Raw genomic sequence first — 17,950 nt, 5'->3', positions numbered from 1 at the left:
TATATTTACAATCTTCACTGCTGCATCAGGCCTGTGCAGGGCTGCTAATAACATTTATAGGTCACATGTTTAGCAGCCTGAATGTCCTGATGTATAAGAGGCTGGGTCAGTTTTACATGTTTCCTCTGGTGGATATGGCTTCAGCTGCCTGAGAGAGATGCTGTTTTATCTGTACCCTCAGGCAACAACAGAGTAGAGAGTGTTGCATCAGTGGCCCTACTGCTGGGGCTTTGTGCAGTGGGGTGCAGCGATGCAGATGGAGATGGGCAGTATAGAGCTGACACAGGGCGTTATTCCATGTCAGAGATTTGTTGCTCTCTTGTAACCGTTTTACAGGAACTCCCTGTTGAATATGTCCCAGTTGGATACAGCCTTTATGGCGTTTATTGCTGCTGAGCAAGACTGTGTACTCATGGGGACTGAGTGAAATATGAAAGAAAAAAAAAAAAAACAGACGAAATAACTTCAGTCTATTTCTGGGTGGATTTTGACACAGGAAGCACAGATGCTGCTGCTGATGTAAGAGAAAGATACTATTCCTAAGTTTAGCTTATTTGCACAGGTTTGAATCAAGCAAATGACAAATATAAACAGTGACACTTCATGTGCAGGGACTTCCTGATTACTTCGACCTAAAGAACTTAAAATGAAAAAAAAAACATATTTACACTGCTAAAAATATACGGGTTATGACATGAGTTGGAGAAACATAATACAGATAACAAAAGTGTCTTTAGACATACTTTCACAGACTTTGAGAATGGTACAAATTTAACCAAATGAAAGAGTTCCAAAACTTTGGATACCTGTGTCTGACTGAACATGTACCTCGGACTGTCTTGGTTGATAGACTGGATACTGGATGAGTTGGAGTATAACAGTGAATCAGTTTCGAAACAAGACCCCGAGATGATCCGGATGATTTCCGTGTTTGAATTGTACCTTAAAAACAAAAAATACATATTTGGGCAACCAATGGGTTGCCAGTATTCTTCATTATATGAGAGTATTTTATGACTGTAAAATAGCTCCATTGTTCAGACATTTCCATTAACTACAGGGCTTGATAAATTATGCCATCATCTGAATGAAACTGACTGGACATGGCTCCAGTCTACTCCATCTCCATAATTAACTGTGAATGTCATCACTTGCTGGTTGAATAAAACTGTGCTGCACTCTGGTGGTTGTACATAAGAAAGGAAGCGTGTAGCATCATGTAAATTCAGTTTTTAATCAACATTTGAAAACAAATTGGACAAATGAAAGACTGTTTCTGCTTTTATAAACTAGATGTGGTTTTAAGGTTTTAAATCATTTAAGAAATCACATTTTTTTTCAGAGAAAAAGAAGAAATTAAATGACACAGTGACACTGAAAAAGCAGATTTTCAGAAAGTAAGGAGTAACATCTCGAAAGTGTTATCACTGACACTAACTCTCTTCAGCGCTGTCTTAAGCAACCCAAAGTACAGTATCAAATGAAAGCATAGTCTCAAGCCCATACAGTGTGAACATGTGGTCCTCAGAGAAACAAGGGCAGAAGATGAGGGAGATTAGAGAAAAGCAGATTTTAAGTACATGTGGACAGTTTCCAACATCATGACAACTACCTCTAAGATTTTGTGAAAATCCCCCAAAGACAAACATAGTGAAACCATAAAATCATGACATCTGAAAAGGAAAATGCACCATTAGTTTCTTTGCTGAAATTTAGTTAAGTGTGAGATAGGAGTTCTCTATCTGCAAGCTTTCACTGAATGTCTGAGAAAAGCCATTGCAGTGTTTGGTTTACTTTTAATCTTCAGTGTGGACTAGCTGTTCCCTATCAATTAATCTGAGTATTTATTTTTAACAAGGCTGGAAGGTGACAGAATAGCTGTTGTGTTGTTGCATGGTTTTGGTTTCACGCTGTGGCACAACATGAGTCGTGGGTATTAGTCACATGTTTATTTGGTCTTGTCAAAGAGGTGAGATGTCGCACAAAAAAAAAAAAACTGATCCAACACATCTTACATCCCAAACCTGCAGGTAAATAAGGAAGAATGAGAACTGGTGATGCAAAGCTATAGCACGAGATAGTGACATTTACGAACATAGAGACATCGTTGATAGAGGGGCAAGCCGAATTTCTTTCCATAGCAAATTGACGTGTAATAATATTAAGGCTTTTTGGTAAGGAAGAGAGAAATCCCCATTAGATACCAATCTGTTTGCCTCTCCCAGTCTTTCTTTGTTTATTTCCTCTCAAATTAAATCAGGACCAAACTGTGGAGACAACACAACCTCACCTGTTAAAAAGCTGTGCACAAAGGAAGGGTGTGAAAAGGTTACAGGAAATAGAAAAAAAAAAAAAAAAGAAAATCAAACTGCGATAATCGAAAATGTTCTTTTCTGCAGTTCATGTTTTTCTGCAGCCTGAATACAAGGCGATATTACAGCTCAAATCAGAGAAGCTACACACAGTATCGGAACAATTACAGCTGACATTCAGATAGAGTCCAAATACACAACAGATTCTCTAACAATCGTCCTGAGGGGGGCAGTAGTCTGATGAAAATGAAGGAACATGAGGAAATGTCCAATCATAAAAAAACAAAACAATAAAGACTCTCCCCTTGGCTTTCTAATGATGATGGCAAAACTGAAGTGGATGTTACAGCTACTGTATATCTACATTAGATGGTCAAACAAAATGGCCTCATCTTCCTCTCCATCTCCCCCACATCTCCCTTTCACAAATAAACACTCCTGTTTCCTCCATCCAATCACAATCATCCAGTTAGTTCCCTACTGCAACCCCTTCCTAATGTACTTAAAACAGGCTACTTCCATTTAAATACAAACCTTAAAGTGTGGCACCCCCCTCCCACCCAAAATGACATCCCTGTCTCACAAAGTATAAAAATTGTTGACCCCACCCCAGAACCTATTATTACACACATTTCTCAAAAATCTTTGACGCCCCCGCCCACCCAGCTGCACCCTGACCACCCAAACCTTGCCCCCTGTCCTGTGGTCTGAATATAAACCCTCCCCAGTCTTCTCCTGTCCAAATTCCAAATATCTGTTTCAACTGCTGGACATTTCATGTAGATCTCAAATGATAAATTAGATGTCACCAAAACCATTTGTCAAATGTTTATTTTTCTCAGATCTACCTGAAATGTAGCTCTACCAAATCAATCAGGGGGCTGAACTGGATATAGGTAGTACACCCCCCCCCCGCCCCCCCTCCCTACCCTACCCTACCCTACCCTTTTCATTTCTTGCCTCCTCTACCAGAAGTCCCGGCGGTGGTAGGCGTCTGGATCGCAGTATTTGGTCACCACCACTCTGTTGGCAAACTTCCTTCCTGTCAGCCCCTGCATGGCCTTCTGGGAGTCAAAGACGGATGTGAACTCCACAAAGATCTACAGAATGGTAAAAAAACAAACAAACAAACATGAGGTTAATGACTTCATATTTTCTATGATTGTTTATAGTATTCTCATTACATTAACAACTTCCTACCTTGCCAGTCCCAGGTACTTCCAGGCCATCCACAGGTCGAGGTATCTCAATGCTCTTGACCTGGCCGTACTTGCTGCACTCGTCCCTGACGTCCTCCACTATCTCCTCATATTCCTCATCATCCAGCAGCTCTTCGGGGGCCACCATGTTCATCAGACACAGCACCTCAGTGGGCAGGCCTCCCATCTGAGTCACTGAGCTGTTCAGACCTGGCACCTGCAGCGTCACTGGGGTCTGGTTCATACTTGTCTGGAAGGGCAGTTTGTTCTCAGTGTTCTCAGTTTGTTCTCAAGGACATCCACAATGTCATTCAGAAACATCATTTTCACATGCTGATATGGACAGGACTTTTCCTACTGCCACCACTGTTAAGAAACTCCTTGAAGCACTGGTTCACATTCAGCATACTGTACCATATCCCTCTGAACCGGATTATACATACATGGAAGTTTTAGATAAAGTTTAGCTTACACAACGAATAATACTGAAAGTGCTGCAACGCCTATTGTTATGACAAAACATTTTGGTTTGTTTTCTGTCTGTTTGCTATTTGTTTGTTATTAAACTGAGGGGAAAGAGATTTACTGAATTACATCAAGACAACAAAAATAGTGTGTGGCCCTATCTGGCCCTTGTTGCTTCTTTTGCGTGAGTAGATGCAAGGTTAAATATCAGTCATACTGGTGGGTTTAAAGCTGACTGAATTTCAGTGCAGTGTTGTGCATACTGCTCATGCCATGAAACCACGCACAACACTGGCACAGACTGTACAGAAGACAATATATGATGTGTGCGTCAAATCTTTGCTTGGACTAAAACGTACAATTAACTTTACTCAAGAGAAGAGATTCTGATGTATGCATGTGTGTTTGAAGAGTAGCAGTAAATTGCTAAAGTAGGTCTGATCAGCAATTGGTGCTCATCCATTTCAGAACCTAAAAGAGCATCCAGCCTCCCACCACCCTGCTGTCATCTGTCCAGCCCCTGGACACTCACCAGAGTGGCGTTCTTGGATCCCACACTGGCTCTTTGCACCAGGAGCTTCTTGTCTCCCAGCTGCATGCCATTCAGCCCAGCAATAGCCTGTAATGATAGGATAAAGCTTTAGTTTTAGTCAGCAATTCAGTGTCCGACCGAATGTGAAATATGAAAAACAGTATGATGTCACAATGAAGTTGACATTTGTCCTTTTGAATATAAAATGTAATCATTTCATCATTTTATCCTGGTAGAAATTTGCATGGGAAGTCTTGAGTTATGGCCAGAAACGTGTTTTGTGAGGTCACAGAGACCTTTGCCCACCAAATTCTGATCAGCTCACCCTCGAGTCCAAATGAAAGTTTAAGCCAAATTTCAAGAGATTACCTCAAGGTGTTCTTGAGAAACCATGCTCACAAGAATGGGATAGACAGATAATTCAAAAATATAATGCCTCTGGCAAAAGCTGTCACCAGTGCTAAAGCATATCCTGTTAACATGTTTTTTCTGTTGAGCTGCTTACCTGATCATTAAGGTTGACATCAACATATTCACAGAAGGCATATCCTTTAGATAAGCCTGTGGCACTGTCCTTCACCAGGTTGAAGGCCTTCAGGGGGCCAAATGACGTCAACAGCTCCTTCACCTGAGACACAGGAGACAGAAGGGTCACTAAAAGTTCAGTCATTTACGAAAACTTCCACTGACACAAGACTTTCCCATCATGTGAAGTACACAGCTAAAAGTTTAGCACTGCTGCTGATGACAGGGCTTTATTACTGCAAGTTTTAAAAGCAAAATATAATATTTCTTCTGTTTCAGACCCAGTGTTCTGTCACTTTGCTTTCATGGTCCAATAATGTTGAAAATGTCAAAGATTCCAAAAGCATACAATTTTATGAAGCAGAGTATGATTCAACAATAAGGATGAAGCACACAAGATAATCCAGGGCACTCTGAATTTTCTGAGCAGTAATCAATAAGGGAATCCAGGTATAGTTAGTAGCTGGGGGTAGCAAATCCTATTTTAGAAAGGAATTTGTGCAGTACAAGTGGGGTACATCAGCTGTACCCCAGGTTGTTTCATGCAGATTTACTGACCTGGTCATCATTCAGATAGTTGGGCAAGCCACCAATGAAGAGCTTGTGAGCCGAGTCAGGCACCACTGTGGACACCACACCTACATGAGACACAAGGAAAACAGACAAGAACATCAAGAGAAGCACAGCAAACAAACTCAAGTAGTGAATGAGACTGATTACTTATGAATAATGCCACAAGTAGATAGGGTTAAAAACCATTAATTGTCTGTGTACCAGGCACATAGACACTGGGGTTCTCGCTCATGCCCGGCAGAGGCTGGTAATCGTGGGGACGGCGAATCTTGAGACTCTGGCCTTGAAAGATGATGCCATCAAAGGCCATGGCCTGTGTTGTTTCATCCACTGAACGAAACTACACAGAAAGAATATTATAGGTGATTGAAATCAAAACTGTTCAAAACAGACAAAGGTACACCCAGGGGGGAACAAATGACATGTCTATGGGGGTATTGCCTCACCTCAAGGAAGGCAAAATTCTTATCCTGGTTGATCTGTACTGCAAGGACAGGGTTTCCAGGGGCCTGAGTAAGACCACCCAAACGCATCTGGGCATTGAAGAAGTCCATCATGGACTCCTACACAGAAGATAGAGATAAAGTTAAGAAAACAATTTTAATTAATAATGAACTTCAATTAAAAAAAACACATGGATGAAACAGACATATGAGGTATTCAGTATTCAAAAGCCAAACACTGTCCTGTTCCTCACCTCTGTGATACCAAAGGGGATGTTGCCCACATAGAGCCGACGTGCCTGTCGGGTCATCTGGCTGCCCACCACAGGTACAGGGGTGGGAGTAACAGCCAGGCCATCTGGAGTCATGGTCGGCAGGAGGGCTGTGGCTGGGATCTGGCCTGCAGCTGGAGAGAAAAGTCAAAGACAGGAAACATTCAAAAATCTAATTATATGTATAGATTCTACCCTAACCACATAATAGCTTGAAGTACTGCAGTAGAACAAGGTGTAGTACAACATCACAAATTTCAACTCTGAAGACAAGAAGAATATTATAAATGGATCAAATACGAAAAGACACAGACAACTGTTACCTTGCATGGCTTTGTACTGCATGGGAGTGATGTGCTCAAAACCAGGTGGAGGGACATCCCAGTACTTCTTCACCTTCTTCTTCTTTTCACGGTGCGGAGAACGGCTGTTGGAGGAAGAGAAGACAAGTGAAATAAGAGCAGAACAATATGCTTACAAACAGACATCTCTCATTAGCTCAGCAGTAAACTACTAGATCTGATGATGGGTCATGTCTTCAAAAAAGTATACTACAAAATCTAGTGACTTTTGTGGACACTTCCATCAATCAAAACATTGTAAAAGTGATGGTAAAGGGAGAAGAAGGGATAGAAACCCAGTCCAGGCAGATATCTATACAATGAGTCAATAGGACTTAGAATCAGAGGCAAATCATTAATTTGCAGTTGTTGCAATAATGCACAAACCAGCTTTGTGTTAGTTTGCTGTATTACCTTCCAGCATTGTCCTGGGGGTAGCTGGATGGTGAGCTGAAATGACATTGGAAGGGTTTCACATTTCTCTCAAATCAATCATGACATTCACCAACATTTTCACTTCACAAAAACAGAACCCAAATTTCTACGACCCTCACCAAACAAAAGACTATGAAGAGCCTTGGCGATCATTGTCTTTCTGAAAGCGCAAAGTCCTTTCAAGTTCAGCTGACAAACTAGCACATTCTGAGACTCACTGCTGACATGCAATACCATTTGAGAACAACTAGTGATGCAATGAAAGCAGAAATTATATCCTAAAAAACACACAGCAGCTGCAAATGGAAGCGGTGAGACATTACTTCTTCTGACCAAGGGATCACACTGGGTGACCCCCAGGGACTTGTTTTAAATTAGCACTGAGAGACAAGGAACCACAATAATTCACAGCCAACAAGAAGTAGAGAGTTGACAAGTTTTACAAAAGTGTGTGTTAATGTACTGAAGCAGTTATTAAAGAGATACATGGCTCCAAACTGTTGATAATGAATTTCGCCTAAATGTAATCCATAGATTTCAGTATCAGCACTTGTTTAAATGGTAGCATATTTTTCAAAAGCTATCATTCAGAACTTCTAATCATTTCCAAAAAGACAAGGTTTTACAAGTCCATTAGCCAGCATGTTTCCCTGACAACAACTGTCTGGGAGTTGGTAGGCAGTTATCACCGGTGTTGGCAGTGTTGTGGGAAGAACTTGCACTTGTATGAAGATATTCCCACCACAAAAGGCCTAAAGAGATTCTATCAAACAGCATAGCTCAGACTCATCATGAGACAATCACAGGAATACTGCATGGCTGCATGTGTCACATCAAATGTTATGCAACAGAGTAAATATGCAAAGAATCAAAAAATAATAAGCAAATTCTTCTCAAAGGACTTCTCTTAATACCAATAAATGTAGTATGTGAATGTGTGATGGATCTGAAATTCTTAATAAACCCATTTATGACTTGGTCTTGTTATTGTGTTCAATCATCAAGGATGGAAAAGAGATTGCAGCAGCTGTCGATTTGTGTTTTCTCAACTTTGTCCCATATGCTTGAGGCAAAATTAGTACAATGTTATTAGAACCTGTGACAGAGGGCTTAGGGACAGACATCATAAAAATAACATTATCCAAAATAGACTATATGAAAGTCAATCTGTTAGTGAAATCCCATTCAAGGGAATAATATTTCATTAGTAGTCAGTTCTCTACCATTTTAACTCTAGGAGCCCAACTACCTCATCTAAAGTCTGTCAAAAAATATCAGTGGATACACCTCACAATCACAGTTTTTTCAACTTCATGCAGACTGCTCTCAACCTTTGCTAATTTGCTCTCTTTTGTGACAGAATGTATAGACGGTGGGAGTGATTTAATCAATGCTAATGCCAACTCATTTTCTGTGTGCATTTGCTTGAGTTTGGAATTTACAGCCACCTACAGTATAGTAGGCGAATGGTTAGATGGCAAGACTAAGTTGAGGGTGTTGAGAAGACTTGCTGGTGTGGCAAAACACATATGTGTGAGCACTCAGAGCAACGCCAAACTCCCATATGTGTGTGCAAACTCATGTACATCTCTGTGACCCATGTTTGCTCTGACTCATTTAATGAACTAAGGCCCATGCCACACTGCTTACCTCCCCCATGTGTGACTGTTGTGGAAATTCTTGTTTTTCATTTCTGTGCCCAAGTTAACAGGTTAGAGAAGTTGCACAGCCTGCATGAGATGAACGTTTGGGGCATAGCTCATGGCTAAAGTCTCTCTCTCTCTCTCTCTCTCTCTCTCTCTCTCTCTCTCTCTATATATATATATATATATATATATATATATATATATATATATATATCTTGTTTCTAAACATAAATTAAAATTATAACAAAATGAAATCAAACATTTTATTACTGATTATCAAAGGCAAACCAGAGCTGGCAGTAGCAGCAATGCTGGCGGTGTGGACACACATGCATGCAAGTTGCAGCTGTTCAGCGAGTTAGCGGTCACACACAGGTGAGCTAAGAGGTGTGGCACAAGTGTAAAACAGCCAAAGAGTACCAAAGAGTAGCATTTAAATGAATGTGGTCAAAACCATTCAACAGTGTCTTGTGCTTGACTGAAACAATTCTTTTTTTACCCAGTGGTAATGACATGAACTGCAAGACCACTAGGGAGGGATATTTGATGATGTGTTTTCAAAGCTTTATGGTACATCCATATTTGTATAAAAGTACTAACCTGCGTCTGTGCCTGCGCTCCTTACTGTCCCCACGGCGGTCCCTGCTGCGTCTATCTCTGTCTCTGCTCCTCCTTTTCCTCTCTCTGCTACGGCTGCGGGAAGAGGACCGGCGGTGGTGGCGATTCTCTTTGTCCCTTTCAGCTGCAGGGATAGTGTTAACTAATATTATAAAAAGGTATAAACATGGAATCACACACAGCTTGCTAACCGAACAAGTAAATAAATTATAGCTACTAATCAGTGTCACTGGGAATATCCAAATAGCTTTAATCTTAAAGGCTGGTAACATAACTGACCTTAGAGTTTAAATAGGAAATAAGAAACTGTCCAACATACAATAGGTAACAATACTGGTAGAAATATGGTAGCACTTCTGACCAAAGATTATAACCCCAACAATCAATACAATGTATCCATACAATTGAATACAGAATAATAGAAAAGGCAGGTGTATATAGTTTGTGCTTTTGGTTGAAAATGACATGATGTGTAAATTAGCCAGCTCCTAGACAACTACTTAAGTGCAAGTATTGTGTGTAAATGCAAATCTAGGTTATAGAGAGCTTAATGTGGAATAAGGTTAGTAGGTAGTATCTTTGTAGTATAGTAGTATGTTTGGCGATGTCACCAGCTGGGTGTAAGAAAAGTGGAGACAATAATAGGGCAATAACACTGGATATGTTCACTAGCTGCAACAGCTGCACAGAATGAATGCTGGCTGCCCCAACTACTCAGTCAGCTGGCATTGGCAGAAACACTACATGATATAGCCTGGTCCTGCCTTCAAAAGACAATGCGAGTTACCTTTATATAATAAAGCCAGCTATCGACACTCGCATACAACAGAAGCATAACGTTATTTGACAATCCCAGCCACAGTGTTTACTGCTACACTGCATCTCAAAGGGTTCAAGAATGTGGACTAATATTTGCGGTTACATTGTCCCAGTAAATAGACATATCCACGTCTGACTGAAATGATAACGTCGATTACAAAAACAAAAAAAACAACAATTCGGTAATTTCAGTTGCTTGTGTGCAACTGGTTCATTTACCTTGTTTGTTTTCAGAGAGCTGTCTTTCGAATTCGTCGAAGTCCGACATCTCTGTGGTCTGAACGCTGCTCCGCTTTCAATGACTGCGTTGTTCAGTTGGCGGTGGCTAGCTTAAGCTAGCAACAAAGTGATCAACACTTTTAAAAACAAGCGCCTCGCTGATGTAACTCGAGTAAGTTAGCTTCAAGTAGCAGCCTACTTAAAACAGAATCAACAAAATTTGTTTACCTGCACACACATTCGCGGTGTGGTATTTATTTACAACGTAACAAGCAGAATCATTGAGAAAGAAAACGTGTTCGCATGGGTTAGCCTGCTAACGTTAGCTAACTAGCTTATAGCAAAGTCCAGAAGAACGGGCCTGCTGGTGTGGAGCCTCGTTAGCCAGCTAGCGAGTACGAAAACCGAATGAATGAGACTCCTTTTCAAGCCAAATGCAAATCCACGGGTGTCACTGGCCCGTAAGGCGCAGTTGTTTGACTTTATAAGTCAGACGCGTTCGCTTTCAAATGTTTCAAGGCTGATGAAAACAATAAAGATTTCGGTATGCCCGCTTTTTTTGCTCCGTCTCCCTGGTACCCCGTGACACCGGAAGTTGATGAATGACAGGTTTCCGGTGAGTGGAGAAGGAGCTTCGGAATCACACATATTTCTGCACTTCCCTTATTCTTTTTCCCAATAAGTTATTTTTCATTACCGTCTGCTAAAGACATGTTGTCAGAAGTGGGATCAAAGTTTCATCTAGTTTCAAGAGATAAGTTAAAGCATACACTGTATATAAAAAGGATCAAGGCCAAGACGACAATTCATGTTTTAAAAAAAAAAGTAAATTCTAAAATTCTAATTAACACGTAATTATTAAGTTTTCAATGTGTATTATTCTTGCATTATCTTGTTCACAAATATCCTAATTAAGGTCATTTTAATAAAAAAAAGTGTATATATTCAACACATTTATCTTTGCATTAGAGTTGAAGTCCATCTATTCATTTTCTATACCGCTTGATCCGTCAGGGTCGCAGGGGGGATGGAGCCTATCCCAGCAATGATTAGTTGATTGATCAACTGTCATATCTACCTGAAAACATAAGATTTGGGGATTTTTGGATGAATGTTCATATAAAATGTTCATATAAACCAAGCAATATGAACACATAAATTTGGGTACTGGGAAATTATAACAAACATCTTTCACTGTTTTCTGACAATAATCTGCAGATTAAACAATAATGAAAATAAACATCAGTTGCAGCCATACTTTCTATAATAATAATAGAAATTATTTACACCCTCGGTCATGGTAGGACACAGATCTTGGCAAAATGAGAATATTCACTGTGGTATGATAATGGATAGAACAGAATAAGAAATAACATTTATAAGAAATCAAATGTTTTAATTACATTTCTGTCTTAACAGTACAGTCTGTGAATCATAAGCATTTGTTTTCAGTGAGTGGATGGTGTTCAATTCTACAGATTAATAAATCTACATATTTGTAGGAAATCAAATGTGTCAATTACATTTGAATCTCAACACATTTGGTGAGTAACTGGCATTAAGTGAGATACACATTTCACTCAATATACATAAATATGAGACACAGAAATGATACAAATAGATTATTTAAAAAATAAATTGCACCCTGGTATGATTTTGCAAGGTCTGCTTAGCAGTTGCACTGCACATTACACACACAAACTGGAGAACCCGTCTCTGTGTACCATGAAAATGGTCTAGAATGAAAATTGAAGCCAAGAGTTGCTGTATTCCACTGTAGCCTAATCTGTTCTGATACAAGAGATCTTTGACTGCACCGGCATAAACACCATACATTATCATACAATATAGACAATGTGTCTGCTGCTTTGAAAATTATGAATTGTGACAAGATCTCTATTAGCTAGGAATCATCAAAGAGCTCTTTTCACATGCATTTGTAGCGGGACACTGGGAAGCAATAACAGATCCTCTGTGTGCAAAAGCTAGTTGCTTTCGCTGATGCTGTAACTCACACAGTAAAATTGTTTGTATGATTAATGTCCACAATTTTTCACAAGGAACCAAAAGTTACACAATGTTACAAACAGTCATTTTAGTAATAAGTAGTGTAAATGCTCTGTACCACATTTTTACAAAAGGTATTACTGTCACAAAAGCATTTCAAGAGCCTCAATATCAGAAGCATAAGAAGTGACATTTAGAGTATTTTTAGTGCAGGTAATTACAAAAAGGGTTGGTACAACGTATAGTGGAACAAGAGAGTAATGCAGCAGTACTGTTGTTAAAACCGGGCCTTTGACCAGCAGTTGGCCTAATTATTATGAGGCAAACACATTCAATTTCACCAACATTTGTGTGTCTGTTTTTGATTTTTAACTGAAATCAAGTAGCTCTTGTTGCCAGGATCATGGAGACAGAAAAGAGAGTGCCAAATGACCAGATTCTAATGTAGTGAGTTTCAGACAGTGAAAGTGAAAAAGAACAGTTATATCTCCAACACAAGGAAATCACAAAAATTGTGATTTAAGGCAAGTGAAAATGATTGATTGATAATAAAAAAAATAATAGAATAATGACACTGAGAAATATAAACATAAAGGATTGGTGACAATTTCTTAAAACTATGGCAAAATCTATGGTGTGCAGTGTCATTTGAACATACACAGAGATTATGATTACCATATTTTTAGGACCATGTCAAAATTGCACACAAATAAAGTCATAAAAACTGCTGTGCTTATAAATCATTTAGGATGTCAGGAACTGACTGAAATGATCTAGACAATCAGTTAATGAGCCAGTGGCTCCAAACTGAGTCAGATAGTTCAGGAAAGAAAATGTCTGTGCGTCTCTGCAAACCTAAACGCCAAAACATGTATGAGCTATGTTGGTTACACTCATTTAAGAACTGCAGAAAAGCAATCTCCTCTATAACCCTAAGAGTAAAGACACATTCTTGTTCACAAATTCTGAATCACACAGACATGCTATTTTGCTCTTTGAGAAATGAAAACCATGTCTTTTCCCTCTCCAGCTGCAGCAGGCACCCCCCACATCCTCAATATTAGTGGAATGATGGTGAGAATTTGTCAAGAGAACTTGACGCACCTGTTCTGTATTGGTAATAAAAGTGAGAGGTGAAAAGTTTGTCTGAGAAGCAAAGATCTCAGCTGCAGCCTACATGGCCACATCCAGGACGGTGAATTAATAAATTTCCTCATCCCTCTGGACATTTCTGTGCCTCGGAGGTGAGCTGCCCTGCTGCAGGAGAACCCAACTGCCTCTCCTCTACTCACTTAACCACCAATGCCACTGTTTTAGAGAAACTTTCCATCCCTCTGTCTTTCTCCCCTCAGTGCCTGAACCTGTAGGAGATGGGCAGGAGCAGGTTATTCTTCTTTAGGGCCTGCACCCTGCTGAGAGTCTCCTCATCCAGGGCAGTGTAGCAGCGCCGGGCATAGTCCAGCAGCTTCTCCTTGGATGGGTCAAACTCGCCCACCTCTGCCACCTTCTCTGGGGCCACCAGTAGCAACTCAGCAATGGGTGTGGTGGAAGCCACCGTGTTGCGGTCCACACCATGGATTTGGAAGGCTTTGGACATATTTTTCAGACGCTGGTATGTGAGCAGGATTTTCTTGTAGCGAAACAGCACTCCAGCAGCATCTTTCACTGAAGAGTAAGAATGGCAATCAGCTACAGTAGCTTCATAACAGATTATGGTTAAATTATGGCACTGAAATGTTGAATTATGCCATGTACCTCTCTGCCGCTCTCTAGGGGCTCGGAAGACTCGCCTTCTCTTCAACGGGTGTCTGTTGCTGTTAATGGTATCTGGCATTACATCTTCCCCTGATATCATTTCTTCCTCCTCAAGGTAGGCGTCCTGTTCCAAGTACTCGTCAGATTCTCCCAGAAGTGAAAGGGAATCTGGTAAGACAAAGAATTATCTCCTTAAAGAAAACCAGAAGCCACATGTATGAAACACTGATTTCATAATATTAATTAGGGTGATACAGAGCTTTACGCCATTTGATTAATATTACCTGGACCCACATTGCCATGTCCACTCATTTCATTCATGGACGACCTTGTAGCACTACTGCTGTTGCCACTGCTGCCACTGGCTGTGGTACTGGGACTACTATGGCTATGGCCTTGCAAGAGGGCTTGAGACTGTGTAGAGCTGAACAATGCATTCATAGAGGCAAGCTGATTGGTTAGTGGACTGGAGACATGGTTTTTGGAAGGCACCATAGTTGGAGGTCCAGGCCTTCGCTGGATAAACTGACGTGAGGGGAAATGTTGTGCATCTGACTTCTGTTGCTCTGTAAGGAGAAGACAGCCATAATAATTAAGAATCTGCAATCTAAGATACGTAGGCTTAATAAACAACAAACAGGCTATGATGAAGTACAACCATATCTAACCATGACTGGGAAGCTTAATTTATCAGCAAGTGAACAAATATTTGTCTTTACCAGCAGGACGATCTTCCTCTCTTCTTGCCCTCCAGTTGAATCGTCTGGACTCATAACCTACCGAGAGACAAATGCCAATAGGTAAGAATTTGTTTCCCATTCTGAAAAACTTACCTCGCAAGACTTCTGTTTTGAATAAGAAACTATTCAAAATCTAGTTGGACAGACACCTGTCCCCTGTCCTCACCATTACTGTACTGGCTCTGACTCTGTTCTTGTCCCTGGCTCTTTGTGGAAAAGATGAAGCGGTCCAGCTGGCAACGGAGGAAGTCCCTCTCCTCTTCCAGGTCCTCAATTCTTTTCTGCAGCCAGGAGTTTTTCTCTAGAGAGATCTGTAGCTGGGTCCGCAGGTTTGTGATCACCATGTATGAGTTGTTGACTGGAGAAGGGCCAGCCGATGGGGGCGAATCTGAGGAGTTATTATTTAGTTATTATTAAGAAACACTGTGTGAAGGGTGAAATTAATAATAGTAATAAAGTAACTCTTAATCTTAAATTATTATGCAGTTAAAAATAAACTTTGAAGGTCTGATCCTGTTATTCACCATCAAAATTCTGATCACTCTGATTGAAAAATCCTTGCTGCTCAAAGTTGCTCTCCTCATAGGGGATGGCAATTTCATAGGCATCCTCGTTTTTTGGAGCTGAGAAAAGAAAACATGCATAGTGAGGAATTACTGAGCTTGACCTAAAGGCAGAACAGTAATATATTGGCTTTGAGCTTTTAAATCTTACTCTGCAGGTGGAGTGAGCCTGCGTGGCTCTTGGATGTGGAAGCAGCATCAGTCCTGTTTCCGTCCTCCATCTCATACCCATAGACAAATATAAGATTAGTTTATGGTTTTTAAGAAATGTCATCAGGCTATGCGTAGGAACTAACAAGGACGTTTCTCACAAATGCACAGTAGAGACTTAGTCACACAAACATGCATGTTCATATGTATTTTATTTATAAGGTACAGTTCATCGATAAGCTTTCATAACGTGGACTGTCGTACTTTATGCAAACACAGATAGCCAGCAAATCAAAGCTAGTTTTATTATATGCCTCTCCGGCCATGCACGTATAAAGTGTAACAGTTAAACGGGATGTGTTACTGAAATATAAGTTTGTAGCGGCCTGGTAACAAGAAAGCGAGCTTAGCTCCACACTCTATTAGCTTGCTGTAATGTTAGCAGAAATTTAGCTGCGAATTTAAAATTACAATCCCCTTCTTAATGCACACTCCACAGTTTAATTCCGTCAATCAGACATTACCAGAACCGCTATGCTACAAATATATTCTGCAGAAATTGGTACATACCACTTAACGTTTGTAATAACTTAATCGTGCACATGTAATAAGTCGTTATTACTCTGTCATATCTCCATTTCTCGAGTTCATCTGCTAGCTAACAAGCTAACAATAACAATTATCGCTCTTTTATTTTTTTAACACTCTCTCACGTCATTTCCGGAAGTGATAAAATTAATGACCGTCCTTAGTAAACGGTACTGATATGTAGTACTGCAGGGACTTTATTTGTAAAGTTTGTTTCTGTAGCTTGTGGCAGAATTTTGAGCGACGAAGCTTTTAAAACGCATGTATAATACATATGTGAAAAAATATATATTTTTAAAGTGCAGTGAACACTTACATACTCGGGGGCAATTTTCAGATATTTGATAAATAATAATTAACGTTACCTTAACCCTGACAAAATGGGCACTGAGAGAAGAAATGTAAGTATTATAATAATAGTAATAAATTTCTGTTTTCAGATGTGACACAATATGTTGTCGGAGCGCCAGTAAAACAGCAGGACAGGTAGAACAGGTGACGCGGTGTCAGGTTTCAGTGTCGACTGTTGGCTTTCCCACACAGCCGATCCGGAAAGTTTCAAAACACACGATTTCCATTGTAAACACATTTGAATTTGGAATAGTCCGCAAACTGGTTCCGTTAAGGTGAGTGTTTCTGGGATTGTATTTTTCCTAAATATGAAATAGTAAGTATGAAGACTTCGCCGGTTTGTTATGAGTCTGCATAGAGAAAACGTTTCGTTAGGGACAAGGGACAGGCGTGGCACTTGTTTTGCCTGTTGCGTGTGTAAGAAAACAAAAGCCAGAATTGTAATTTGGAAATTGTAAATATGCTTTTTTGAGTTATTTTAAAACTACTTTATGTGTGCTTTAGGTGTAGAGGGAAAAGGCCACTTGGCTGTATAATTAATTATTTGGTAGATGCCGTGAATAATATATTTCTTTTTTATCATGGAGTCAGAAGATAGTTGATGTAAAGAACAGAAATGTCCTGAACACAAGGCCACCTTTTCATTTAACATCCTTCCCTTTCTTTTTTCAGTGTAGCTATGGCAACCAAGTATGACGGCCTGTCCCACTGTAAGCTGGCCCTAGTGTTTGCTGTTCTGATGGACCTGTTGGGTGTGATATCCCTGCTGCTGGGGGTCTTTGCTCCACTGGAGATACATGGGCAAGACTTTGGGGACCTACTAGTGTATTCAGGAGCGCTGCTGGTGCTACTGTCCCTGGCAGGCTGGGTCATGTGGTACAGTGGCAACATTGAGGGTCTGACCTCCAAAAAGGAGTTGGGAGGAACTGTGGGTGGAGCTGTGGACCGCCTTGCCCACTCTCTAAGCCGCAGAATAAGGCTCCCCAGGACTCGCAGCAGCCCAACATAAGAAGTGGAACCAAAATATACCAGAAACTAACCGGCTGACTTTGACTGCTGTTACATGAAAGGCCCCAGGTTAGGATGCCCTTAACCAGGTGGCAGGCCAAACTGCCTGAGTCACAGGAGTGTCACTGCTGTTTATCCTCTTGTGGAGTTAACAGACATGTTACTCACACACAAAAAAAGTAATTCATTGTGTTTTCATATGGAAAACTTGGAGAATTTGTATCTCTGGTTAATAAATTGTAAGTGGAGTACAATCCAGATTATAATCTGATATGCACTACTATAAATTCCAGTGTATAAAGATTAAAAAGATTATTCTCCAGTATTGTTTTGTCAATTTTCTCATGACTCATTCATTCCAGCACTTGATTTTACTGTTTGTGTTGTGT

General features: G+C 40.3%; 3 protein-coding genes across 7 annotated transcripts; 1 reads left to right on the top strand and 2 right to left on the bottom strand.

The window, feature by feature from the left end:
- Nucleotides 1–1,215: 1,215 nt before the first annotated feature.
- u2af2a (U2 small nuclear RNA auxiliary factor 2a) lies at nucleotides 1,216–10,988 on the bottom strand. 5 transcript variants are annotated; one of them, XM_041044240.1, is made up of 13 exons: nucleotides 10,628–10,988; nucleotides 10,400–10,515; nucleotides 9,344–9,485; nucleotides 7,077–7,112; nucleotides 6,645–6,748; nucleotides 6,304–6,455; nucleotides 6,053–6,169; nucleotides 5,790–5,946; nucleotides 5,592–5,671; nucleotides 5,014–5,136; nucleotides 4,509–4,595; nucleotides 3,513–3,761; nucleotides 1,216–3,412 (listed from the first exon to the last, which is right to left on the bottom strand). In XM_041044240.1, the coding sequence occupies exons 2-13, from the start codon at nucleotides 10,446–10,448 to the stop codon at nucleotides 3,278–3,280; spliced, it is 1,431 nt and encodes a 476-aa protein (XP_040900174.1). In that variant the 5' UTR covers nucleotides 10,449–10,515; nucleotides 10,628–10,988; the 3' UTR covers nucleotides 1,216–3,277. The 5 variants fall into 5 exon arrangements, with proteins under 5 accessions (XP_040900174.1, XP_040900173.1, XP_040900175.1 ...); XM_041044239.1 differs by having other exon boundaries at nucleotides 10,400–10,988; XM_041044241.1 differs by having other exon boundaries at nucleotides 5,808–5,946; nucleotides 10,400–10,988.
- Nucleotides 10,989–11,774: 786 nt separating this feature from the next.
- Nucleotides 11,775–16,271, bottom strand: ccdc106a (coiled-coil domain containing 106a). Its single transcript, XM_041044260.1, has 8 exons — nucleotides 16,185–16,271; nucleotides 15,616–15,685; nucleotides 15,426–15,524; nucleotides 15,068–15,289; nucleotides 14,881–14,937; nucleotides 14,446–14,727; nucleotides 14,162–14,329; nucleotides 11,775–14,071 (listed from the first exon to the last, which is right to left on the bottom strand). The coding sequence occupies exons 2-8, from the start codon at nucleotides 15,683–15,685 to the stop codon at nucleotides 13,755–13,757; spliced, it is 1,215 nt and encodes a 404-aa protein (XP_040900194.1). The 5' UTR covers nucleotides 16,185–16,271; the 3' UTR covers nucleotides 11,775–13,754.
- A 378-nt stretch (nucleotides 16,272–16,649) lies between these two features.
- Nucleotides 16,650–17,886, top strand: LOC121185873 (transmembrane protein 238-like). The gene is made up of 2 exons (XM_041044363.1): nucleotides 16,650–16,828; nucleotides 17,226–17,886. Exon 2 carries the CDS (start codon nucleotides 17,233–17,235, stop codon nucleotides 17,560–17,562), a length of 330 nt encoding a protein of 109 aa, XP_040900297.1. The 5' UTR covers nucleotides 16,650–16,828; nucleotides 17,226–17,232; the 3' UTR covers nucleotides 17,563–17,886.
- Nucleotides 17,887–17,950: the final 64 nt, after the last annotated feature.

This window comes from Toxotes jaculatrix, chromosome 8 (assembly GCF_017976425.1).
Source record: "Toxotes jaculatrix isolate fToxJac2 chromosome 8, fToxJac2.pri, whole genome shotgun sequence".
Taxonomy (NCBI): domain Eukaryota; kingdom Metazoa; phylum Chordata; class Actinopteri; family Toxotidae; genus Toxotes; species Toxotes jaculatrix.
This window is presented reverse-complemented; position numbering and strand designations above follow the sequence as displayed.

What these genes read in the sequence shown, in the direction of transcription:
- u2af2a (XM_041044239.1), bottom strand. Translation starts at nt 10,448, where the DNA reads ATGTCGGACTTCGACGAATTCGAAAGACAGCTCTCTGAAAACAAACAA. An exon ending in CCCCAGGACAATGCTGGAAG is followed by an intron (nt 6,749 to 7,076) that starts GTAATACAGCAA and finishes TTCCTCCAACAG; the next exon opens with CCGTTCTCCGCACCGTGAAA. An exon ending in GATCCAAGAACGCCACTCTG is followed by an intron (nt 3,762 to 4,508) that starts GTGAGTGTCCAG and finishes CTGCCCTTCCAG; the next exon opens with ACAAGTATGAACCAGACCCC.
- LOC121185873 (XM_041044363.1), top strand. Translation starts at nt 17,233, where the DNA reads ATGGCAACCAAGTATGACGGCCTGTCCCACTGTAAGCTGGCCCTAGTG.
- ccdc106a (XM_041044260.1), bottom strand. Translation starts at nt 15,685, where the DNA reads ATGGAGGACGGAAACAGGACTGATGCTGCTTCCACATCCAAGAGCCAC. An exon ending in AGAGGAAGATCGTCCTGCTG is followed by an intron (nt 14,728 to 14,880) that starts GTAAAGACAAAT and finishes TTCTCCTTACAG; the next exon opens with AGCAACAGAAGTCAGATGCA. An exon ending in CCCTAGAGAGCGGCAGAGAG is followed by an intron (nt 14,072 to 14,161) that starts GTACATGGCATA and finishes CTTACTCTTCAG; the next exon opens with TGAAAGATGCTGCTGGAGTG.